Consider the following 27,513-nt stretch of genomic DNA (forward strand, 5'->3'; position numbering starts at 1 on the left):
GCTCACGACCAACACCAGTGACAATTATGTGAATGAGTCCTGGGCCTCCCCTAAGTCGACTCAACCTAAAATGAGTACCGGGAGTCAAAAGTGGCTGGGGAGTCAAAAATGGCTGGGCGTGGTGCTGCCAACTGACCCCCTCATCTGCCGTGCTGCAGTGCTAGCCTTGATAGACGCTGCTCGCTAACTGCATTTGCCCTAACAGTCTGTTCAGGCTATACGGGAGATTGTTGTGCTAAGTATGTGCATCTGTGTGTCTGTGTGTTTGTGTGTGTGTCTTTGTGTGTGACTTTGTGCGTGCGCGGGTGCTGTGTGCGCACTTGTGGTGACTCATTACGTCCCTTCCGACAAGCAAGCCAGTATCAGGACTCAAGTAAAAAAATAAATCTATATACATTACATTATTTTATGTTTTATTTTATTTACTATACAATAGTATGTGCAAATGAATGTTGTTTATTCTTATTCACGAGTTTAACAATGCTTCCCTTTCATGTTGAACCGTAACAAATTTGATAACACTGACTCTGTGCATTTAAATACAGTACATTATTATGTTACATCTATTTTTGTATTATTATGATATACGAGTTGAGTACATGGCGAATACAATGTCTGTCTGACAAACAGTGCCCTTGCGAGGTAGGTGCAGGGGCAAGACAAAATGCGCGTCTTGAAATTCACAAGGCTCCACTTTCCACCATCAAGTGACTCATCACACATGCCACAGAAGAGCACATTGCGACATGCGCTTTTGCAAACGAATGATGCTCTTCCAGCCTAGCTGCCTATCGTACATATTGATGCCACCTAGACGCAACACCTGCAACCACCAATATTTGTCCAAGCCGACTGCAGAGCCAACTAAAGATAGCGGCTACACTGAGTCCGGTGAAATGGGGTGTAAAGACTCAACAAATATTGAACACCACATGACGGCACTTTTGTCGTGATGTTGGCACTATTCTCTGCGCTAAGATTGCACAGCTAAGTTTTAAGGAAGACAGGACAAGCATTTGTCTCACTGCCTTGATAGTCCGGGAGGTACGGCGTAATGAAGCTGGATTAAATATAACCATAGAAACCTTTAACACAACCAAAATTATGGTTACGAAATCCATACAATTCAAAGTCCAGCTGTTTCAATTGTAATTTAGGCCAAATATATATTTTCTTGTATAATAAATCATAAGCCGTTTTTCTTGTGGTGTTATCTTATACGTTAGTATTTTTAAAGACCTTTTATTGCATTATGGAAATGAGGACAGATGAAATTCAAAAATGCATCTCTACCTGCTCCGCAAAATACAGTAGCTTATCTCTGTTTCATATAACAGCACCGTCATAAAAAGGGTAAATTAAAAACTACACGGAGCCCAATACCGCATTTCGTTTAAGACCGACAATGCTTGGCCATAAAGGTGTGCTGCGTATCATTCCAGGAAACACATTTCACTGTCACTGATAAAAAAAAACGAAACCACGAGAGCCTCTGTTATTCCAATTAACTTTTCCAACCCAGATTAGAATTTGAGTCTAAGCCATGTGCTTGTTGTTCATAGTTTGAAAGCTACCACTCGAGTTGTGATTTCTCTGCTGCTACTGTGCGAGGCCCAGTGGATAAAGCCCATGTTTCCACCATAGACAGCAGCCAAAGGGTTAGGCAGGCTCAGCCTGTCACGTTGGACATGTCTGCCTGAATTAATGTGGCGGTGGCAATGTACAACTCTAGCCTGGATCAAAGAAAGTCCACATTTTACACTTGCAGCTATAAACCAAAAGTGTGACGCGTTGAAAATTAAATCTGTTGGGAGAAAAATATAGCCGCCTGAGGCAGAATGATGTGAAATTATTTCAGCTTTGGTGAATCAAGTTTCAAACAGACTTCAGTCTCAGTGAGACTGCCTGAGACGTGAGTGGAGGAGGCCATCATCTTTGTCCAGGCGTTCCGGTGCTTTTCCGGCATTACCTGGCACCAGCAAAGTGTTCACGCAGCAGTGGAAAACATGGATCACACGAAAGTGGCCCAGCTGCAGGCAATTCTCTGTAGTGAAAAACTGTGTGGAACAGAATCCACTCTGGACCAGATGTAACTGGATGAATCTGGATTAATCTGGAAATCTTTGATTCGTTTCCACAGCTACTTTCTACCGATTTTGCAACACATATTATTTTTATTCTGTCAAACCCTTAGTTTTATATCAACTGTGGAAAATTACATATACAAAATGCTTTGAATGATATAGTAATAGGTTTTTACCCTTTTATCTGACACAAAAACTGACACCTTTATACGAGGGATCATGTTTGCAATAACCACAACACAAGTAGTCAAAATGCAAACAAAAAAGACAACTCTGATAATATGCACTGTCCTTGAATTTGATTGGTCCACACCCGAGACGGCTTTTCTTAGAGCCCAGTCTCCACTGGTGTTGGACCAGAAGACGCCAAAAGGCGTACAACTACTTGTGTTGTGGTTATTGCAAACATGATCCCTTGTATAAAGGTGTCAGTTTTTGTGCCAGATAAAAGGGTAAAAACCTATTACTATATCTTGTTACTGGCAAATGAGGTCTCATAATGCTTTGAATGATATTGCACGGAAACATAATAAATTACAATCTTGGTTTGAAGCTGTCGTGACTGCAGGAATCCATACTCTTTGGTTCTTTCGATAAAGTCACGAAGAAAAATAATAATAGATCACGACGTATCGATCTCTGCACAAGCGATCGTCCTCAGGTGGGATAATCTAATTTTGTGTGAAGGTTTTCACTCGAGGAAGATCGCTTGTGTGGCGATCGAAACGTTGTGATCTATTATTATTTTTCTACGCGACTTTACTGAAAGAACCAAAGAGTATAATTAATTACAGTGACACTACATTTATTTGTGGCTCTTCATGCGAGTATCCTATTATTTATAGAGGCCAGTGGAGCTATTGTTTCCATGCCCCATAGACTCTCAAGGACTCGCACATAAATCAAGTAACAGAAAAAAATGCTCTATCAGCCACAGACGAATCAACAGGAAAGCCTCTCGAAGACAGGCTCACTGCAGGGATAGCCTCTCCAGTCATGGGGATGCCTGGCACACAGCATACAGTTATATAATTGAGGAAATACGGCATGTTAGTTAAGAATCGGAATATGTATTTATACTGCAGGAGGAATCCAATGAGCTATAAAGCTCTTTTTTCACATATGTCCAGTCGGGGCAGGTGATACAACAACAATGCAAAAACACAATCGCAATCCAGTATAATAAAGGTAACCATATCACTTAAAACATATATATAAATAAAACGAAACTTTTTTTTATCTTACCAGGTAAGGCCCACTGAGCTATTGGCTTCTTTACAGAAGCGACCTGGCCACAGTGATAGCTCAACGAAGTGGCTTATCATGTGGAAATCTATAGCAGCAAAATGATCTAAATAATCTAGATTCTTCTTTCTAAATTTGGAGGGAAAACCCGGAGGACCTGGTGAAAAAAATCCACGCGACCACATTACATTTAGATGTCATTAAAATAAATCGTCACAGTGCTGATTGATCTAAGTCACTTATCATTGCCATGAAGCAAAGGGATAAAGCTGAGTTTCACTGGAAGTGGAATGTTGGAGAGATTCTATGCTGGGAATAAAATATAAATATTACTCTTTGGAACCAAAGAGTATGGGATTCCTGCAGTCACGAAAGCTTCAAATCAAGATTAAAATATATTGTTATTTTTGTAAAATAAACGTAAAATAAATGTGAAACAAGAGAGAACACTAACTGAGCACTGGTCATTCAAGGAAAAATTACTCCAAACTGTTATACATAGTGCATAGACGTATCTTCATTAGCTTCATATTTTTTATTTAAAGCTTTCGTGACTCCAGGGATTCATCTTCTTGGTTCTTTCGGTAAAGTCACGTAGAAGGGAAATAATAAGTAATAAAAATAAAACATAGCATCGTATATTATTTTTTATTTATTTTTTATAATGTTTTATTTTTATTATTTTATTATTTCCCTTCTACGTGACTTTACCGAAAGAACCAAGAAGATTCATTAGCTTCATTAGCATGTGAACAAAGTCGCGGCCGGATATTTTTGTTTTATTGTTGTATAACGTTTATTTAGTAAATGCCTTCCGACTTACCCATACGTATATCCACCTGCTCGAGTCTGACTACGAGACACTAGTGTGTTACTATCATTGCCTGTGCAATGATAGTAACACACGGGAATAACTTAGGTCCAACGCAAGTGCAATGGATTTCACGAACTTCAGTTCAAGTGGGCCTAAAAATTTAGAATTTCTCAGCGTTACCATTCTGAGAGTAATCAAAATTGATGTGAAGGTTTTCACTCGAGAAATTTGCACTCACTAAGACACCGTATTGTGTCGATATCACTTCACTGAAGATGATTTTGAACAGGGGGATGCACTTAATATGATGCCAACTATGATTTTTGTTACCTCCTCGGAAAATATTTAAACGGTGAAATCATTCACAGCGAATGTTACACATCGTAGGATCTGCATCATGATGGCGAAAAAAGAAATACATTCCGTTGACAAGTTCTCCGTTATTACAACCAAATAAATAGTGCAATGGCAAATTAATTCTGACACCCTGCTTACATATGTACAGAAGTCTGAAATTGAAGGTGCTATTCGTTTCCCAAATGACGTTTCTCGCGGGCAACTTCATCTGATTTTTGAGCGATGTAGTGCAAGGCATGTCCCGCTGCCATGATCGGTTACAAACGGTGTGCTATCGAATGTTCCCATGTGTTTTGTAGGTATGTCGAGGTCAAAAATGTACAAAAATCAGAAAGGCGACAAATTCTGAAACGTGTGTACGTTTGAGGGAATGAACAAGGTGTGTCAATAACGTGTACAACAGGATACACTTACACAGTATGTGGTAGCATCATGGGTAACGGTTGAAAAATATGAAAAGCTACAACACTGTAGTTGTAAAGTTCATGTCAACAAACTGGGTGTTTTCATATTGCAGGGGTCGGCAACCTGCAAGGCTCCGGAGCCGCATTCAGGTTCTTTAAGGGCTCCTTATTGACGTTATTTATTAAGGAACCACTGTCTCGTGTTTACCACACAGTGCATTGCGGTTCTTGAAATATTGAGAATTTTGTTACGGAATTCGAACAAAAATGGCTCTTTATGAGACCTCCTTTGCCAGAAACAAGATATAGGAATAGGTTTTACCCTTTTAACTGGCACAAAAACTGACACCTTTATTCAAGGCATCATGTTTGCAATGACCACAACACAAGCAGTCAAAATGCAAACAAAAAATACAACTCTGATAATAATATGCACTGTCCTTGATCATTAAAGAAAGAGATATCTTCCTCGGGTGTGGACCAATCAAATTCAAGGACAGTGCATATTATTATCAGAGTTGTCTTTTTTGTTTGCATTTTGACTGCTTGTGTTGTGGTCATTGCAAACATGATGCCTTGAATAAAGGTGTCAGTTTTTGTGCCAGTTAAAAGGGTAAAACCTATTCCTATAAAAATGGCTCTTCTTGTCATTTTGGTTGCTGCCCCCTGTCCTATGTGAAAGCGTTAGAATTGATTTGGACCATGAATCAACATCTAAGTTGAACGCTACCCTTGTCATTACACTGACGGGAATGTGAGACTACGTTCCATAGTATATGTAACGTTTGTAAAAAAAAAAACATTAAAATCTAACTCTATAGACTATTTCAAATGGAGACGCTATCTACACTGGAAATAAATTGACTGCCGTTCCACGTGCCCATAAAAACACATGTGCACTCTGAATAATTCGCAGGGTTGGCTACGTATGGCACAAACGAAGTTCAACATGCATACAAAGACTCACACAGAGACCCATACACTACTCTGACTGATACCTATAGACTACTCACACGTAGATTGATAGTCCATTGTCCTACCCCCGCACCTCCGATTAGCACGGTTGGATACGTATGGTGCGTAAGAAGTTAAACATACATACACAGCCCGGTGGTAATTCTTCTGGGCCAGGAGTTTTGGAATTCTCTGATGGAGGAAGATATCTCTTTCTTTAATGATTAAATTATGTCAATTCCACATCATGGTGCAGGATGATTACGTCATAGGAAACCAATAAGAATCTTTAATATATTTAAGTCTTGTACTTTGCACTATCATATTTTTGTACTGTTTGTTGCTGTAACGTTCTTACCTGCCCCTACTGGACATCTGTAAGAAATAGCTTTAAAGCTCATCGGATTCCTCCAGTATAAATAAATATTCTGATTCTGAAGTCTGTCTTGAAAACTCTTTAACCCAACACTATTTCTGGCCGTTTACCCTGCAGGTTCTGTTTACTTCCTGCTTTCCACACGGCACATTTGGATCTACGGATGTAATGCGCCTTATAAATGTGAATTATTATATCGCAGGAAAAGGTAGAATTTGTGTTATAATGAGAAAGCACCATAGGGTGGGAGGCGGGGTTAAGGCTCCCTGGCTGGGACCCATAAGTTGGAATTCCCACACTTTTGAAGCATACATGCCAGACCCAATAACGTTATCTTAACGTAGTTTTTGCTGTTTTTAAATATGATAATAGTAATGTTACTACAGACACAAATTATGTCAATGTAGATGTTGCAAATGATAATAATACACAAGACCCCGGTGCAGGCTGAAGCACACACTGCATCTCCCGAGGCACCCGTGCTCGCCCTGAGCTCCCTCGAGGGGGGAAGAAGAAAAGTAAAATCTACGCGGCCGAAAACGAAGGCAAGGTCTCGTGATCGCCTACAGAGAACAACATAAACTATTTAAACTTTTTTTTTATTTTACCAGATATGGCCCACTGAGCTAAAATATCTCTTTTTCAGAAGTGACCTGGCCACAAAGGATAGCTCAACAAAGTGGCTTATCATCATGTGGAATTTAAATCAGCTAAGTACTCTAAACGCATGTCTTTAAATGTGGAGGGAAAAACCGGAGGACACGGAAAAAATCCACGGGACCACAGGGTGAACATGCAAACTCCAAATATACAGGCGTCAGGGTCGGGATCGAACCCACGACCTCTTGTATACCAAGCGAGGTAGTTAACATCTCGCCACCGTGGCACTCACAAGGAGAAGCGGTGGGGGACTCGTGGGATCAGGGCTGGGCTGCCCTCACTTCATCACTGTGACAGAGACAAGATACGTGTCAGCTTAATTACGCTCTTAATACTCTAATACTTAAATTAATTACATTGTCCCGACATAGGAACGTCATAGTTCAGGTGGCACAGCTCATGGATCATTTTACGTGATTTATGAGAAACTTCCCCCCAATCTGAAATGTTCTCACCGTGAGCCTTGATCACATATGATGGAGGTCTAAGCTTATATATTTGTTAAATGTCGTTGTGCACGTCGTTACGTGTTTGCTATGTGTGTGTCAGTGGACACCCTGGACATTACTTGCAAATGGGGAGTTCAATCTGAAGGGAATTTCCAGGCGAAATATTATAATCAACTGAAATACGGTAGTATTTTAGTGAGAAAAAAATCCAAACAAATTACAGAAACATTATTTTACAGGAACTAGTGAAATGAACAAACCATTTCATCAATTAAGATTCATCCATGTCCTATCATTTCAGTTTTCCCCCGAAATAATGACTCTGTAATCATGTGAATGCCTTAATTTACCCAGGCAAGCAGCACACGGTGAGTGCTTCTGGGAGGAGTACTTAAGTGATCAGAGTCTACACAACATCTGCTGTGCTGCTTCCTACAAGCACCCCGCTGCCCTTCAAGTGTCTCTCTCGCAAGGTTCGATGTCTGTGATTCATCGAGCCCTGATTATTATAAGTTGCTGCATTACAGGCACGTGCCACCACGCCCCGCAATAAGAATTGCATATACTAAGGTGACCTAGGTTATACAGATGACACTAATGCATCGCAATACCACAACCACTGGCCTGGCATGATAGGAAAGCAGTGCCATGCAGCGACCGTGCTGGCAATGGGTAGTTATAGGCGGTGGCCACTTTTCTAAGGCGCAGTTACACTCAAACATACTTTTGCAGAACCTGGGACATACTTGAGACAAGATCTGGTCGCGACATCCGCTGTAAAAATATTGCAAAGTCCCACCTTTGTGGCGGCGCTGGAGAGATGCTTTCACGTGAAATGCGGATTCATCTGCACCACACTCGACACTTTGTGTGCTGCATCTCATTGCGCAAGGTGCCATGAACCGCGTTCGTTGGTGACACTCGAAGAAGGCTGACAAGGGAGCAGTTGAAAGGTGCCAACGTTGCAGATCTCGTCAAGGAACATAATCCATCACACGCGACCACCGGTCATCCTCGCAGCGGCATTTGGCCAGTCATCTCACGAGGACGGTCACCGCAACGTGCGCTTTCAGATGCCCTACTGCGAACGTCTGGAATGCTCTTCCTTTAGATATTAGGAAGCCACTGGAGCTATGCACTTTTCAAATTAGATTGAAAACTAATTTCTTTAAAACTGGTAGGTTTATTTGAACAGTGAGAGACAGAATAACAACAAAAAAATCCAGAAAAAACGCATGTCAAAAATGCTAGAAATTGATTTGCATTTTAATGAGGGAAATAAGTATTTGACCCCTCTGCAAAACATGACTTAGTACTTGGTGGCAAAACCCTTGGTAATCACAGAGGTCAGACGTTTCTTGTAGTTGGCCACCAGCTTTGCACACATCTCAGGAGGGATTTTGTCCTACTCCTCTTTGCAGATCTTCTCCAAGTCATTAAGGTTTAGAGGCTGACGTTTGGCAACTCGAACCTTCAGCTCCCTCCACAGATTTTCTATGGGATTAAGGTCTGGAGACTGGCTAGGCCACTCCAGGACCTTAATGTGCTTCTTCTTGAGCCACTCCTTTGTTGCCTTGGCCGTGTGTTATGGGTCATTGTCATGCTGGAATACCCATCCACGACCCATTTTCAATGCCCTGGCTGAGGGAAGGAGGTTCTCACCCAAGATTTGACGATACATGGCCCCGTCCATCGTCCCTTTGAGGCGGTGAAGTTGTCATGTCCCATTAGCAGAAAAACACCCCCAAAGCATAATGTTTCCACCTCCATTTTGACGGTGTGGATGGTGTTTTTGGGGTCATAGGCAGCATTCCTCCTCCTCCAAACACGGCGAGTTGAGTTGATGCCAAAGAGCTCCATTTTGGTCTCATCTGACCACAACACTTTCACCCAGTTGTCCTCTGAATCATTCAGATGTTTATTGGCAAACTTCAGACGGGCATGTATATGTGCTTTCTTGAGCAGGGGGACCTTGCGGGCGCTGCAAGATTTCAGTCCTTCACGGCGTAGTGTGTTACCAATTGTTTTCTTGGTGACTATCGTCCCAGCTGGCTTGAGATCATTGACAAGATCCTCCCGTGTAGTTCTGGGCTGATTCATCACCGTTCTCATGATCATTGCAACTCCACGAGGTGAGATCTTGCTTGGAGCCCCAGGCCGAGGGAGATTGACAGTTCTTTTGTGCTTCTTCCATTTGCGAATAATCGCACCAACTGTTGTCACCTTCTCACCAAGCTGCTTGGCAATGGTCTTGTAGCCCATTCCAGCCTTGTGTAGATCTACAATCTTGTCCCTGACATCCTTGGAGAGCTCTTTGGTCTTGGCCATGGTGGATAGTTTGGAATCTGATTGATTGCTTCTGTGGATAGGTGCCTTTTATACAGGTAACAAGCTGATATTAGGAGCACTCCCTTTAAGAGTGTGCTCCTAATCTCAGCTCGTCACCTGTATAAAAGACACCTGGGAGCCAGACATCTTTCTGATTGAGAGAGGGTCAAATACTTATTTCCCTCATTAAAATGCAAATCAATTTATAACATTTTTGACATGCGTTTTTCTGGATTTTTTTGTTGATATTCTGTCTCTCACTGTTCAAATAAACCTAAGTTAAAATTATTGTCAGTGGGCAAACGTACAAAATCAGCAGGGGATCAAATACTTTTTTTCCCTCACTGTACCTTTGGCTCCCCAGCCAAGGTCACTCTCCTTAGTGGTGTGTCGCAATTCAGTGGCCCCTCACACAACAGCTCTACTGACCCCCTATTAAAAAAAAAAACGAAAGTACTAAGCTAAACTTTTGATTTTACCAGGTACGTCTCACTGAGCTATAAATACAGCTCTTTTTCAAAAGCGACCTGACTGTCACAAATTATATCTCAACGAAGGGAAAAAACTGGAGGACCCGGAGACAAATCGACACGACCACGGGGAGAACATGCAAACTCCATATAAACAGGCTTCAGGGTCGGGATCTAACTCACGACCTCCTGCATACCAGGCAAGGGAGTTAACATCTCACCACCGCGGCACCCTTATTAGAGAGGAGCTGGAGCCGGGCCCAGGAAAGACCTGTCTTGAGGCTTGGAGCCAACAATAATTACAGCACCAATACAAGACTCACTCTTTGCAGACAGTTTTGTCTCATCCACGATGTGTTCTTCCGTAACAAACAATTCGTGTACACCGCTATGGTGGGATATTTTGCAGTGAAATCAACCGTTGTGCTTCTGCTCGAACGCCAAGATGAAAGTGAGGGAAGATGGGTAATGGACGGCGTGAGTTAGCCAACTCTGCATCATATGGAATGAGGGACAAGTTGTGGACACTGGCTAAGATGATCTTAAATATTACGGTCGTGCTGCCTACGCAGCACCGTCCAGGAGGAGGAATGCAGGAAATAAATTCCGCGCATCTCTTGTATTCCACCTTCAAAAGCCCTCTCTGGATTCAGCAGTGAAATGCATTCCGAAACGATTTCCATAACCAAACCTCGGATTCATCAAAACCCACACACCTCTTCCAATATATACACATATATACTTCATTACTGTACACCCCAGTATTCCCTGAAGAAGGTCTGTAGGCTGAAACATTGAGGCTTTTAGATTTGAAGATTTCGTGACTGCAAGGATTTATACGCTTTGGTTTTTTCGGTAAAGTCACGTAGATAAAACAAAATCAAAATAAAAGAAAACAACTAAATCAATCACGACGTTTCAGAGGCAACAGAAGCTTCCGTCTTCAGGTAGAACAGTCACAGCAAGATAGCTGCATTAAGTGGTGAGCTCTGAGACCCTCGAGCTTATATACAGGTTAAGGTGGGGTGGAGGAGGCAAGCAGGGAATGACGACGAGGCTAAGTTAATCCGTCTTGTGTTATGTTGAGGGTTCGGGGGAAGCGGTGGTTCACTGCACGGGGGCAATGAAAAATGGTAAAAAAAGGCTGTGCGCTTATAAGGTAGCTGAAGTTTTGACTTGGTTTATGACATCTTTCCAGTGGTTGCTTAATTTAAAACCATTCTCTCGTTTTAAGTTGTGTCTATGTTTGAAAATCTGGATGGCTTCATGGACAAATCTTTGGAAATAACCAGGAGGTTTGCATATTACTTTGGTATCGGAGAAAACAATGTCATGAGAACCCGTTGTGTTGAGACAATGATCAGCCACGGCCAAAGAATTCGTTCTGCCATGTTTCAAATCTGATTTGTGCTCGCGAATTCGGTCAGAAATATGTTGTTTCGTCTCCCCGATATAGCAGTCACAGCAGATACAACTCAATTTGTAAACATCGGGGTACTGTAAGTCAGGAAATACATCCTTTACGGGTGGTATCAGATCACGGATTTTGTGTACTGTATTGAACCGATCCTGGATCTTGTGTTTGTTTAGAATTTTGGAAATCCTTTTGGTGACGCCTGCTATGTATGGCAGTGTGATGATTTTAATCAGAGTGTCAAGTGGTTGCTTCTGTATGGTAGGAAAAACAGCTTGGCGGATGATACGGTCAGAGTAACCGTTCATCTTGAGGGCTGGATGTACATGTTTCAATTCACTGGTCAGGTGGTGTTGGTCCGAAATGCAATGAGCTCTATGGTATAATGTTTTGATGAGATAATTATTTTGAGCCGGGTAGTGGTGGGAATCAGGCTTCAAGTAGGGATCTGTGTGGGTGGACTTCCTGTAAACAGAATGTCCCAAAGAGCCATCAGTCCTCCTTTTAAACAGAACATCCAAGAATGGCAGCTTGCCATCTTTCTCCACTTCCATGGTGAATTTGATGGATGGGTGTCTGGAATTGATGTGGTCTAGGAAATGGTTCAAAGCTGGGAGGCCATGTGGCCAAATGACGAAAGTGTCATCCACATATCTCTTCCACAGGAAAGGATGAAGGGTGGATGTATGAATGGCGTCTGATTCAAATTTCTCCATGAAAACATTGGTTATCACTGGTGACAAGGGAGAACCCATAGGGGTACCCTCATTTTATTTGTAGAAAGTGTCATTCCAGGTAAAGTAAGTGTTGGTGAGGCAGTGCCTAACCAGCGCAGGTACATCAGGGTTCAGTCCATGTTGGACCAAATCCTCAATTATTGTTATGGTATCAGGTACTGGGACCTTGATGAACAGAGAAACAACATCAAAGCTGACGAGGATATCGTCAGGAGATAGTACAATGTCTTTGACCTTAGAAACCAATTGGGTTGAGTTAAATACTGCTGAGGTGGTCTTGCCATTGAAGGGGAGCAGAGTATCCGACAGAAAACGGGCTAGCTTGTAGGTAGGGGAGTTGATCGTGGACACGATGGGTCGTAGTGGGGTAACTTCTTTATGGATCTTGGGAAGACCATAGAACAGGGGTCGGGAACCTATGGCTCGCGAGCCAGATGTGGCTCTTTTGATGATTGCATATGGCTCGCAGATAAAACAAAATATTCTCACTTGATTTAATCCATCCATCGATTTTTCACTGCGCATGTCCTGTTCAGGGCTGCAGGAGCAATTGTCCATTATTTTAATTGGATGATACTGGCCTACGTTTGCCGTTGCTGGGTAAAACAGGTAAACGCCCCCTTTTGAATCAGTCTGAGACTGCGTCTGCTCGGTCATTAGCTCAAAGCTAACCCTTCGACGAAGAAGATGGCGAAAAGAAAAAAAGACGACGAGTATCGTACATTTCAGGACGAATGGACCGAAGAATTCGCCTTTGTGGAGAGAGCGGGTTCTGCGGTGTGTCTAATTTGCAATGACAAAATTACATCGTTGAAACGGTCGAATGTAAAGCGGCACTTCGACACGTGCCACGCTACCTTTGCATCAAAATACCCTGCGGGAGACAGCAGAAAGAAAGCGTGCCAAGAGCTTCTGAGCAGGGTGCAAGCTAGCCAGCAGCAACTCCGCGTATGGACCCGGCAAGGTGACTATAATTCGGCTAGCTTTGCTGGTTCTTTAGCAATAGTGAGGAACGGAAAACCATTCACAGATGGCGAGTATGCTAAAACGTTCATGCTGGATGTAGCCAATGAACTTTTTGATGATCTTCCGAACAAAGACAAGATAATCAAACGGATACAAGACATGCCTCTGTCGGCAAGAACTGTTCATGATCGTACCATCGTAATGGCAAACAAAGTGGAGGAAACGCAAGTGAAGGACATAAATGCAGCGCCGTTCTTTTCTCTGGCTTTGGATGAGTCAACAGACGTGAGCCATTTGTCGCAGTTCAGCGTGATTGCAAGATATGCTGTTGGTGACACACTGCGCGAAGAAAGTCTTGCTGTTCTGCCATTAAAAGGGTCCACAAGAGGTGAGGATTTATTCAAGTCTTTCATGGAGTTTGCTCAAGAAAAAAGTCTACCTATGGATAAACTTCTCTCAGTGTGTACTGATGGTGCTCCGTGTATGGTGGGGAAAAACAAAGGATTTGTGGCGCTTCTCCGTGAACATGAAAATAGACCCATCCTAAGTTTCCATTGCATTATACACCAGGAGGCACTTTGTGCTCAGATGTGTGACAGGCAGTTTGGCGAAGTGATGTCGCTGGTCATTCGTGTGATCAACTTTATTGTTGCCCGAGCCTTAAATGATCGCCAGTTTAAAACACTGCTGGATGAAGTTGTAAATAACTATCCTGGTCTGCTTTTGCATAGCAATGTGCGTTGGTTGTCAAGAGGGAAGGTGCTTAGCCGTTTTGCGGCTTGCCTGAACGAAATCCGGACTTTCCTTGAAATGAAAGGCGTCGGGCATCCTGAGCTAGCCGACACCGAGTGGCTCCTCAAGTTTTACTATCTCGTAGATCTGACTGAACATCTGAACCAGCTCAACGTGAAAATGCAAGGCATTGGAAATACAGTGTTATCCCTTCAACAAGCTGTATTTGCTTTTGAAAACAAGCTGGAGCTTTTCATCACGGATCTTGAAACAGGTCGTTTACTACATTTTGAAAAACTGAGCCAATTTAAAGATGCATGCACAGCAAGTGAGCCCATTCAAAACCTTGATCTCCACCAGCTAGCTGGCTGCACATCCAGTCTCCTACAGTCCTTCAAAGCACGCTTTGGATAATTTCGTGAGCACACTCGTCTTTTTAAGTTCATCACCCATCCAAACGAGTGTTCACTGAACACAGCCGACCTGAATTACATCCCTGGTGTCTCCGTCAGAGATTTTGAAGCAGAAGTGGCTGACCTGAAGGCCTCAGACATGTGGGTGAATAAGTTCAAGTCACTGAATGAAGATTTGGAAAGAATCACACGACAGAAAGCGGAGTTGGCGAGCAAGCACATGTGGACAGAAATGAAAAAACTCCAACCCGAAGACCAGCTGATTCTCAAAACTTGGAACGCGCTTCCTGTCACATACCACACACTGCAGCGTGTGAGTATTGCTGTATTGACCATGTTTGGATCTACGTATGCATGTGAGCAGTCATTCTCACATCTTAAAAACATCAAGTCCAACCTACGATCACGTTTAACGGATGAAAGCCTCAACGCTTGCATGAAGCTTAACCTCACCAAGTACCAACCCGACTACAAAGACATCAGCAAATCCATGCAGCACCAGAAGTCGCATTAATGGTGAGTGTTATAACAACATTATTTAAAAGAATAAATTCAGAGGCTTATTATACTGACATTTAGTTGAATTCACTTTTAAAATATATTATATGGCTCTCACTGAAATAAATTTCAAATTTTTTTGCTTTCATGGCTCTCTTAGTCAAAAAGGTTCCCGACCCCTGCCATAGAATCTGGGAGGTCTTGCAGCGGAGGGTTTTAGGGAGGGACGTTTGGTTGGTTCGATTAGGGAAGTCGAACTAGTGATGATCTTGTTGATTTTCATCGTTAGGCTGTTAGTAGGATCACTTTTAATTTTTGAGTAACTCCCATCATTGAGTAGGTCCTGGATTTTGTTGTTGTATGTGTTTTTATCCATAATGACAGTGGCATTGCCCTTGTCGGCTGATAGGATGACTATATCATCCCTCTTCTTTGGTTCTTTCGGTAAAGTCACGTAGAATGAGAATAAATAATAAATTGATAAAATATAATAACACAATAATATTCTCACGACGTTTCGGCCACAACACAGGCGGCCTTCATCAGGTGAAGGGACAAGACTGTCTGGAGGACAGCGCTGGAGTGCACTTTACCGAAAGAACCAAAGAAGATGAATCCTTGCAGTCACGAAAGCTTTAAATCGAAATATATCATCCCTCTTTTTAAATTCGCGAGTTCAGAGCGTTCGTTTTTGCTAATATTGCTGATGGGTTTCTTAGCATTCTTGAGAATTGTGGCTATTTCAGCTCTTGTAACGTCTGCTTGGATGTGTCCAATGCCTTTGAGGGCTACATCGACCTGAGAGATGATATCCTCTACTGGTATATGTTTAGGGGTGACAGCAAAATTTTGCCTTTTAGCCAGTACCGTTATCAGATTGTCCAAAATCGGGATGTTACTCTGAATTATAACGATTTTGTTAACATCCAGTTTTGTGATGTGTGGTTCTGGCCTCTTCTTTGATAGGAGGTTGAATTTAGCGATCAGGTTAGCTTTGCATTTGACTGAAAGTGAATCAGCAGAGGCAGCAGTCATGTTGTCAACGTGGTTCCAATCAGAAGGGGACATTTTTTGTGTTAACATTACATGTGATTATAGGAGAGTCCTGTCTAAACTATCGAGTTCAAATCCAAGTACTCATTCTCTCTGAGATTAGTGATAGGCTAGCATTAAACAGAATCCGTTTAGAGTTCGGTGAAGATACAGCAGCAGATGTGAGCGTGAAAGCGATGAGTATTACCTTGTTATCGCGGCATCTTTTGAGGAAGGTTAGCATCTCGATGAGCTGTGACTTCTTATCTCGTTGTCTGTTAAAAGCTCTAACAGATAGGTGAAAACCCTCCCCGTAGAGGTCATTAATTCTAGATTTGAAACTTTCGTGACTGCAAGGATTCATACTCTTTGGTTTTTTCGGTAAAGTCACATAGATAAAACAAAATCAAAATAAAAGAAAACAACTAAGCAACCACTGGAAAGATGTCATAAACCAAGTCAAAACGTCAGCTATCTTATAAGCGCACAGCCTTTTTTACCATTTTTCATTGCCCTCGTGCAGTGAACCACCGCTTCCCCCGAACCCTCAACATAACAAAAGACGGATTAACTTGGCCTCGTCGTCGTTCCCTGCTTGGCTCCTCCCCCCCACCTTAACCTGTATATAAGGTGGAGGGTCTCAGAGCTCACCACTTGATGCAGCTATCTTGCTGTGACTGTTCCACCTGAAGACGGAAGCTTGTGTTGCCTCCGAAGCGTCGTGATTGATTGAGTTGTTTTCTTTTTTTTATTCTGTTTTATCTACGTGACTTTACCGACAAAACCAAAGAGTATGAATCCTTGCAGTCACGAAAGCTTCAAATCTAGAATCAATGACCTCTACGGGGAAGGTTTTCACCTATCTGTTAGAGCTTTTAACAGACAACGAGATAAGAAGTCACAGCTCATCGAGACGCTAACCTTCCTCAAAAGATGCCGCGATAACGAGGTAATACCCATCGCTTTCACACTCACATCTGCTGCTGTATCTACACCGAACTCTAAACGGATTCTGTTTAATGCTAGCCTATCACTAATCTCAGAGAGAATAAGAGTACTCCGATTTGAACTCGATAGTTTAGACAGGACTCTCCTACAATCACATTTAGTGCTAACACAAAAATGTCCCCTTCTGATTGGAACCACGTTGACAACATGACTGCTGCCTCTGCTGATTCACTGTCAGTTAAATACAAAGCTAACCTGATCGCTAAATTCAGCCTCCTATCAAAGAAGAGGCCAGAACCACACATCACAAAACTGGATGTTAACAAAATCGTTATCAATCAGAGTAACATCCCGATTTCGGACAATCTAAAAACGGTACTGGCTAAAAGGCTAAATTTCGCTGTCACCCCTAAACATATATATCAGTAGAGGATATCATCTCTCAGGTCGATGTAGCCCTCAAAGGCATAGGATACATCCAAGCTGACGTTACAAGAGCTGAAATAGCCAACATTCTCAAGAATGCTAAGAAACTCATCAGCAATATTTGCAAAGACGAACACTCTGAACTCGCGAATTTAAAAAAGGGATGATATAGTCATCCTCTCGGCCGACAAGGGCAATGCCAATGTCATTAGGGATAAAAACTCGTACAACAACAAAATCCAGGACCTACGCAATGATGGGAGTTACTCAAAAATTAAAAGTTATCCTACTAACAGCCTAACAATAAAAACCAACAAGATCATCACTAGTTCGACTTCCCAAATCGAACCAACCAAACGTCCCTCCCTAAAAACCTCCGCTGCAAGACCTCCCAGATTCTATGGTCTTCCCAAGATCCATAAAGAAGGTACCCGACTACGACCCATCATGCCCATGATCAACTCCCCTACCTACAAGCTAGCCCGTTTTCTGTCGGATACTCTGCTCCCCTTCACTGGCAAGACCACCTCAGCAGTACTTAATTCAACCCAATTGGTTTCTATGGTCAAAGACATTGTACTATCTCCTGACGATATCTTCATCAGCTTTGATGTTGTTTCTCTGTTCACCAAGGTCCCAGTACCTGATACCATAACAATAATTGAGGATTTGGTCCAACATGGACTGAACCCTGATGTACCTGCGCTGGTTAGGCACTGCCTCACCAACACTTACTTTTCCTGGAATGGCACTTTCTACAAATAAAATGAGGGTACCCCTATGGGTCCCCCCTTGTCACCAGTGATAGCCAATGTTTTCATGGAGAAATTTGAATCAGACGCCATTCAGACATCCACCCTTCGTCCTTCCCTGTGGAAGAGATATGTGGATGACACTTTCGTCATTTGGCCACATGGCCTCCCAGCTTTGAACCATTTCCTAGACCACATCAATTCCAGATACCCCTCCATCAAATTCACCATGGAAGTGGAGAAAAATGGCAAGCTGCCATTCTTGAATGTTCTGTTTGAGAGGAAGACTGATGGCTCTTTGGGACATTCTGTTTACAGGAAGTCCACCCACACAGATTCCTACTTGAAGCCTGATTCCCACCACCACCTGGCTCAAAATAATGCTCTCATCAAAACATTATACCATAGAGCTCATTGCATTTCTGACCAACACCACCTGACCAGTGAATTGAAACATGTACATCTAGCCCTCAAGATGAACGGTTACTCTGACCGTATCATCCGCCAAGCTTTTTCTCCTACCATACGGAAGCAACCACTTGACACTCCAATCAAAATCATCACACTGCCATACATAGCAGGCATCACCAAAAGGATTTCCAAAATTCTAAACAAACACAAGATCCAGGATCGGTTCAATACAGTACACAAAATCCGTGATCTGATCCCATCCGTAAAGGATGTCATTCCTGACTTACAGTACCCCGGTGTTTACAAATTAAGTTGTATCTGCGGTGACTGCTATATCGGGGAGACGAAACAACATATTTCTGACCGAATTCGCGAGCACAAATCAGATTTGAAACACGGCAGAACGAATTCTTCGGCCGTGGCTGATCATTGTCTCAATACAGCGGGATCTCATGACATTGTTTTCTCCGATACCAAAGTACTATGCAAACCTCCCGGTTATTACCAAAGATTTGTCCATGAAGCCATCAAGATTTACAAACATAGACACAACTTCAACCGAGAGGATGGTTTTAATTTAAGCAACCACTGGAAAGATGTCATAAACCAAGTCAAAACGTCAGCTATCTTATAAGCGCACAGCCTTTTTTACCATTTTTCATTGCCCTCGTGCAGTGAACCACCGCTTCCCCCGAACCCTCAACATAACAAAAGACGGATTAACTTGGCCTCGTCGTCGTTCCCTGCTTGGCTCCTCCCCCCTACCTTAACCTGTATATAAGCTCGAGGGTCTCAGAGCTCATCACTTGATGCAACTATCTTGCTGTGACTGTTCCACCTGAAGCGGAAGCTTGTATTGCCTCCGAAACGTCGTGATTTGATCTAGTTGTTTTCTTTAATTTTGATTTTGTTTTATCTACGTGACTTTACCGAAAAAAACAAAGAGTATTGAGGCTTTTCTTCGCTTTGCAGCGGCTGTGAATGGTGTGTTGTTATTTGTTGTGTGTGGTGCTCGCCGAAGCAGCCGTGCGTGAGTGTGCAGGGCTCCATTTGCAGCAACCGAATTTGTAAAGTAGCCCCCCCACCTCCACACCCCCTCCCCCTCCGCATAGGGAAGTGACGCAAAGGCTCCCCAATCCTCAGTGCTGAACACTTGAATTTGCTTGCAGGGGTGAACAGTGCGTGTGTGTACACTGGTTAGCTCGCTGCGCTACGAACCCAGGGACCCGAGTTCGATTCCTGCTCACGACCACCAACACCAGTGACGATTATCTGAACTGGTCCTGAGCCTCTTCTAGGTCAACTTAGCCTCAAATGAGTACCTGGTGCAGTGTGCAAACATCATCACAAGGGAGACAAAGGCAGCCAGGCGTGGTGCTGGCCACCCAACCTCTTGTGCCGGCCTTCATAGGTGCTCAATAACAGCACTTGCCCCAAGTCTTTATGGTTATAAGGGGGATCTTTGTCTTTGTGTGCATGTAGAGAGTGAAGCGTTGGACTGCACTTTACGCCGCTTCCATAACACGGCCACAGAAAGCCCACGTTCGGACTTTACACCAAATGATGCAATGTTTACAAATTGCATGCAAAGCTTTTGTGCAAAATTCCATCACATGGTCTTCAACTTATCACTGTTACGTTCAAGCTTTATGGGTTGTCCCATTATTTTTATTTTAAATCCAAGAAGCTATAATTTCAGATGTAGGCTTTCACAACTGACTTTGTCATTTGGGAATTACATCATTTAGAGCTATAACCCTCCACCACCCGACACAGCCAAACAAATCAAGTTGTCACCTGGACAAACATGCCAATCGATTTAGTTTTTCAGCAAAACCGGTGACACTGAAAGTCCTCGAGCTCTGAGCTCGTGGCTAATATCTGTGATGCTGGATGTAATCCTCCAGCGAAATTTTGTGCATAACGCGTGGCGAGATGTTAACTACCTTGCCTGGTATGCAGGAGCCCGTGGGTTCGATCCCGACCCTGACGCCTCTATATTTGGAGTTTGCATGTTCTCCTCATGGTCGCGTGGATTTTTATCCGGGTCCTCCGGTTTTTCCCTCCACATTTAGAAACAACGTGCGCTTAAGAGTATTTGTCTGCTACAAATATCCACATGATAAGCTACTTCGTTGAGCTATCATTTGTGGCCAGGTCGCTTCTGGAAAAAGGAAATTTTAGCTCAGTGGGCCTTACCTGGTAAATAAAAAAAATAGTTTAGTTTTAGTTTTTTTGTTTTAGTTTTACATTCTAATTGCTTTTCAATGTAACCGGTTTTGCTGAAAACAAAATCAGGGGGTGCATTTGCCACACGTGACAACTCGATTTGATTGGCTGTGTTCGATGGTGGACGATGCATAGGCCCTATTTGACATTGTACTTGCACGATGACCTAATCCGAAAAAAAAATTGTAATCATGAAACTGTGATTGACTTTGCCACGAAAGAAAAATAATCACAGTTGCCGACTGATGCACAGTAGGAAATGTGAGGATGTACTTTTTCCGTGACAATCATCGCGATTTCTTCACTTGCTTTGCTTTATTATCACCTACCTTTCCCACTCGCCAGGTTTCTGTTGAACCCCACTGGGCTCAGGTATTCGAAGAGCCACACGGCGATGGCGGACAGCATGAGGCAGAGGATAAACATCATCACCCAGACGGCAGCACTGAAGGGCTCTGAAAGGAAACCACAAAAAAATATCTTGGGATTTGTTCGTTCGTTCGTCCGTTCGTTCGTGCGTTCGCTCGTGGGGCGAGGCTACAGGGCCCCTCTCCGATCAAATGGTGCAATGCTCCGCGAAAAAAAGCATCGGCAAGATAAGTGGGCTGCTTTTGCATAAAATCCGAGTTTGCCTTAAGATAATGGTTATTTTTTATGTGCGAGTGCAGTCGAGGCATCATTCGATGCCTACCATACATCTGCCAGTTGCGTACAAATGCACAAACATTACAGTGTTCCCTGGGAGTAAATCTGTCAAATTGTAAAAAAAAATGACAGAGGCGTGTGTGCCAGCATACATAAACGCATGCATGGTGCAGATGATGCATGTAGTGCACCACAAGGGTTTTACAGGTGTTCCAAAATGGGAGTTTAGTTTTTTTACCGGAGAATGAACTGATTCGCAGACTTCTTAATAATATGTTGGGAGCATAGTTTTGTCATTACTCTGAATAAGTTGTTTTTTTATTGTCCTCTATAGCAATACAGGACGTGCATAATACAGATGTGGACCTCTAAAAACAGACCACGGCTAACAAAACAGACTGAAGCATCGAGTCTGCAGTGCGACTCCTTATACATGACAGGCAGAGTGGGTTTGGGGGGTCCATAGTTGAGTGCACTTTGATTCAATGGTATTTAATTCGATATACGTTAACACGGCTTGGTGATTGAGCGAGCACTGTAGTGACAACGCTGCCTCGTGGATACACCGCGACAGGGTAACCCTGACATCATGTTCAGGACTCTTGCCGGTCCGATTCTGTGAAGCCACTGAAAAATGTGTGGAAACCAGTATGGCTTTGTCCACAGGCACTATTCTCCATTTCTACACGGTGGCGAGATGTTAATTTCCTTGTCTGGTATGAAGGCCATGGGTTCGATCCCGACCCTGATGCCTGCTGTATATTTGGAGTTTGTATGTCTCTGTCCCCGTGGTCATGTAGATTTTCCTCCGGGTTCTCCGATTTCTCCCTCCAGATTTAGAAACGTGTTTAGAGTATTTGGGTGCCATAAATTTAATAAATAGCCACTTTGTTGAGCTATCATTTGTGATGGTCAGTTCGCTTCTGAAAAAAAACCTTACCTGGTCAAATATAAAAAAAAAAGTTTATTTTTATATCGAATCAAAAGATGTAGTCTCTCATCTTTTGGACTCGGGAATTATTACAGAAAATCAAGAAGCCAACACGGCCGATTTCTTTGATGCCACCGCATCTCACTATTGATTCCTCCCTTCTGTTGCACAGTTAACACGTGGCCGCAAAGGTCTGCTCTTACGGCAACGGTTCACACCATCTGGATGCAGGTCCTCCCATGGGTCGCCAACCCCTGGGTGCCACTACCAACGCCTGTCTTGGTAACCAGCCTCATCGTGCAAAGTGCATGCGCCTCATTTATTGAGAGGCATTCTCGACTCCTTGATTACATGTGCAGTACACGTTTCTCCCTCCAAAGCTTCCAACTTGCATATCCCTGGCTGCCATTCAATTCCTATTGCCCTCTGTGTTTGCACCCTTTACTCCAAGGCCATAGCTACTTCTGGAGTCGGTGCGAGTTGGTCAAGAGGTGATGCCCAGGACCTGCTCAGGTGACCATGGTTAACCCTTTCCCATTCCGAGACGTCGGAATGTTGCAGGGTGGGTGTCCCTGTTAACCTCTCTGGATCTCGGAACGCACAAACGGCTCAGCTTTAATTTTATTTATAGAGGCGTAGCACCGTCATTTTTAAAGCCACTGTACTTACCACAGAGAACCGTAGTGGCACGAATGCTCTCCTCTACGGTAGCCAGTGCCAAACCGTCCCACACGCCCTCCCGCATGGCCTTGTGGGAGCCTCGGTACTGATTAAGTTTAGTTAATTTTAGTTTTTCTGCGGGGTTCCTTTTCAATGATGTACACGTACGTCATCAGTTACAGAATCAGAAGAAAAACCGATGACATACACATCCATCATCGGAACGAGAAATGGTTATTAGCAAAGTTCGCCAAACCGCTGCACCACCGCTCCTGCTCTTTCTCATCCTCCTCCAGTAAAACTCACAATTTGTGCACACTCTGCATCACAAATAACATCTGAACTTGGATTTGAAAGACTTCCCTCTCGACAGGGTGAGGGTGGAAGGGGACACAAGAAGATCACGTGGAGGTCTCACCGAGGAATGCAGAGGGTGACACCGTCCCGTTGCTCCTGGACACCATCACGCTTATCCCGGTCTCCACGAAAGGCACAGAGAAGTCAACCACCTGCGAGCGTTCCTCGTTGATAGTGAGTGAGCCAACCGCCATGTGCGCTCTCTTTTGCTCCACCTGCAATCCCGCGTTTGCACAGAACACGCGACACCTGGTCACTATTGAACGCGACACCTGGTCGCTATTGAACGCGACACCTGATCACTATTGAACGTGACACCTGATCGCTATTGAACGCGACACCTGGTCGCTATTGAACGTGACACCTGGTCGCTATTGAACGTAACACCTGGTCGCTATTGAACGTGACACCTGGTCGCTATTGAACGCGACACCTGATCACTATTGAACGTGACACCTGGTCGCTCTTGAACGTGACACCTGGTCGCTATTGAAGGTGACACCTGGTCGCTATTGAACGCGACACCTGGTCACTATTGAACGTGACACCTGATCGCTATTGATCACGACACCTGGTCACTATTTAACGTGACACTTGGCCAATATTGAACGCGACACCTGGTCACTATTGACGCGACACCCAGTCACTATTGAACGTGACACCTGGTCGCTCTTGAACGTAACACCTGGTCGCTATTGAACGCGACACCAGGTCGCCATTGAACAATCCACCTATCCATTCACCCCTGCCTTGATTAAAGCACACACCCGATTTGATTCAACAATCACTTGTTTACACCATTGGAACCTCCTTTGCCAGTAGCAAAATACGATAAAAAATTACCCTTTTATCTGGCAACAAAACTGACACCTTTTTTTATCGTATTTTGCTACTGGCAAAGGAGGTTCCAATAGTGTAAATGCTTACCCCGAGCTCTCAAACTCTGATGGTGCATTGTCTTTGAGTTGTGCGCCTTTAGGCATCATCTGGTCCAACACCATGTGAGACTAGGCTCTAAGGAAATCTGTCTCGGGTGTGGACCAATCAATTACAAGAACAGTGCATACATTATCAGAGTAATGTTTTTTGTTTGCATTCCGACTGCAGGTATTGTGGTCAATGCAAACATGACTCCTTGTAAAAAAAGGTGTCGGTTTTGTTGCCAGATAAAAGGGTAAAAAACAATTATCATAATCACTTGTTTGTTCTTTCATATTCCCATGTTTTTTAGTTTTTCCTCATTTGTTGTGTCTTGTTTGTAGTCTTAATTGTTCCCATAAGCCTCAATGTGACATTTGAAGTCTGTACTCTTTGGTTCTATTCGGTAAATTCATGTAGGTAAAAAAATAAAACAAAAATCACGACTTCTTAGCTCTTTCGGTAAAGTCACGTTGAAGGGAAACAATAAAATAATAAAATATATATAAAACAATAAAAAAATTCTCACGACGTTTCGACCATAACACAAACGGTCGTCATCAGGTGTGTCGGTTTGCATTAAATTATTTATTCTTAAACGGTGTATTTATTTATTTATAAAAAAACGTCAGCGCCACACGCAGCGATTTGGCAGTTTATTTAGAAGGACTAGTCCATCTATATTCTGAAAAGAGGAGGGAGACGAAAAATTAATGTATGCTGTCTGAAAGCCACTGTAAGCATGAACAATCAATTAAGACCTGAAATGGTTTATCAAATCTTTCCAATGATTGCTAAGCCAGAATCCATCTTCTCGGTTGAAATTGTCTCTGTGCTTGTATATGTGGATAGCCTCATGAGCGAATCTCTCATGGTAGCCAGATGGCTTAGCAATCATTGGAAAGATTTGATGAACCATTTCAGGTCTTAATTGATTGTTCACGCTTACAGTGGCTTTCAGACAGCATACATTAATTTTTCGTCTCCCCCCCTCCTCTTTTCAGACATAGATGGACTAGTCCTTCTAAATAAACTGCCAAATCGCTGCACGTGGCGCTGACGTTTTTTATAAATAAATAAATACACCGTCTAGAAATAAATAATTTAATGCAAACCGACACACCTGATGACGACCGTTTGTGTTATGGTCGAAACGTCGTGAGAATTTTTATTGTTTTATATATATTTTATTATTTTATTGTTTCCCTTTAACGTGACTTTACCGAAAGAGCTAAGAATATGAATTACTGCAGTCACGAAAGCTTTAAATAAAAAATTTAAAATCACGACGTTTCGGCCACAACACAAGTGGCCTTCATCAGATGAAGGGACCAGACTGTCTAGAGGACAGCGCTGGAGTGAACACAGCCAAGCTCAGACTGCAACCTTTAAGCTGTGTGAGAGGAAACCGAGCACCTTTACAAAGGAATTAGCATAAAAATTAGCATTTAAATGGCGGACTTAGCATGATGAACGGTGTAGAGGGGGTGAACATGTGCAGGTCGGCGAGGGGGTGAGGGGAGCGGGGAGTTTACATATTGATGGTGTGAAAAGGGAATTTAAGCAGCTGCGAAAGTTTGGGATACCACTACTTGAAAAAATATACTGTACCATTGAAAATTGTTTAATGTTTGGTTTGATAATTTTCTCCGATACCAAGGTTCTTTGCAAACCCACAGGTTTTTATCAGAGATTTGTTCACGAAGCAATTCAGATTTACAAACACAGACACAATTTCAACCGAGAGGATGGTTTCAAATTAAGCAACCATTGGAAAGATATTCTGAATCAAATCAAAAATTAAACTAATTTTCAATGGTACAGTATATTTTTTCAAGTAGTGGTATCCCAATCTTTCACAGCTGCTTAAATTCCCTTTTTACACCATCAATATGTAAACTCCCCCCTCCCCTCTCCCCCTCGCCGACCTGCACATGTTCACCCCCTCTACACCGTTCATCATGCTAAGTCCGCCAATTAAATACTATTTTTTATGCCTATCAAAGAAGAACCCAGTTCCACATATAACAAAACTAGACGTCAACAAAATCGTCATTAATCAGAGTAGCACCCCGATTTCGGACAATCTGAAAACAGTACTGGCTAGGGTGATGAATTTTGCTGTCACCCCAAAACACATACCAGTAGATGATATCATCTCTCAGGTCGACGTAGCCCTCAAAGGCTTAGGACACATCCAAGCAGACGTTTCGAGAGCTGAAATAGCCACTATTCTTAAGAATGCTAAGAAACCCATTAGTAACATCAGCAAAAATGAACGTTCTGAACTCGCAAATTAAAAAAACAGAAGTGATATAGTCATCCTCTCAGCCGATAAAGGCAACGCTACTGTAATTATGGATAAAGATTCATACTACATAACAAAATCCAGAATCTGCTCAACGATGGAAATTACTCAAAAATTAAAAATGACCCTACTAATAGCCTAGCGACAAAAAACAACAAGATCATCACAAGTTCGACCTCCCTAATCGACCCAACTAAACGTCCCTCCCTAAAACCTTCTGCTGCAAGACTCCCTAGATTCCATAGTCTTCCCAAGATTCATAAAGAAGGCACCCCACTACGACCCATCGTATCCACGATCAACTCCCCTACCTATAGACTAGCCCGATTTCTGTCAAATACCTTGCTGCCTTTCACTGGCAAGACCGCCTCAGCAGTATTTAACTCAGCCCAATTGGTCTCTATGGTCAAAGACGTTGTACTGTCCCCTGACGATATCCTTGTCAGCTTCGATGTGGTCTCTTTGTTCACTAAGGTCCCAGTACCTGATACCATTGAAATAATTGAAAATTTGGTCCAACATGGACTAGACCCCGATACACCTGCATTGGTTAGGCACTGCCTCAACAATACCTACTTTACTTGGAATGGCTCCTTCTACAAACACAATGAGGGTACCCCCATGGGATCCCCCTTGTCACCAGTGATAGCCAATGTTTTCATGGAGAAATTTGAATCAGACGCCATCCAGACTTCCACCCTCAGACCTTCCCTGTGGAAGAGATATGTAGACGACACTTTCGTCATTTGGCCACATGGCCTCCCGGCTTTGAACCTTTTCCTAGACCACATTAATTCCAGACACCCCGCCATCAAATTCACCATGGAAGTGGAGAAAGATGGCAAGCTGCCATTCTTGGATGTTCTGTTTGAGAGGAGACCTGATGGCTCATTGGGGCATTCTGTCTCCAGGAAACCCACCCACATGGATTCCCACTTGAAGCCTGATTCCCACCACCACCCAGCCCAAAATCATCATCTCATCAAAACTTTATA

General features: G+C 43.0%; 1 protein-coding gene across 1 annotated transcript in view; it reads right to left on the reverse strand.

The window, feature by feature from the left end:
• LOC116946279 (glutamate receptor ionotropic, NMDA 2C-like) overlaps window positions 1-27,513 on the reverse strand; it is a 287,976-nt gene that overhangs the window by 75,957 nt on the left and 184,506 nt on the right. The window contains exons 8-9 of the mRNA XM_032961325.2: window positions 23,354-23,507; window positions 21,029-21,154 (exon numbers count right to left, since the gene is read on the reverse strand). Of these exons, the coding sequence (XP_032817216.2) occupies window positions 21,029-21,154; window positions 23,354-23,507 (280 nt within the window). The remainder of the gene's footprint in view (window positions 1-21,028; window positions 21,155-23,353; window positions 23,508-27,513) is intronic.

This window comes from Petromyzon marinus, chromosome 26 (genome assembly GCF_048934315.1).
Source record: "Petromyzon marinus isolate PM22_M1 ecotype Great Lakes invasive population chromosome 26, UKy_Petmar_22M1.pri1.0, whole genome shotgun sequence".
Taxonomy (NCBI): domain Eukaryota; kingdom Metazoa; phylum Chordata; class Hyperoartia; order Petromyzontiformes; family Petromyzontidae; genus Petromyzon; species Petromyzon marinus.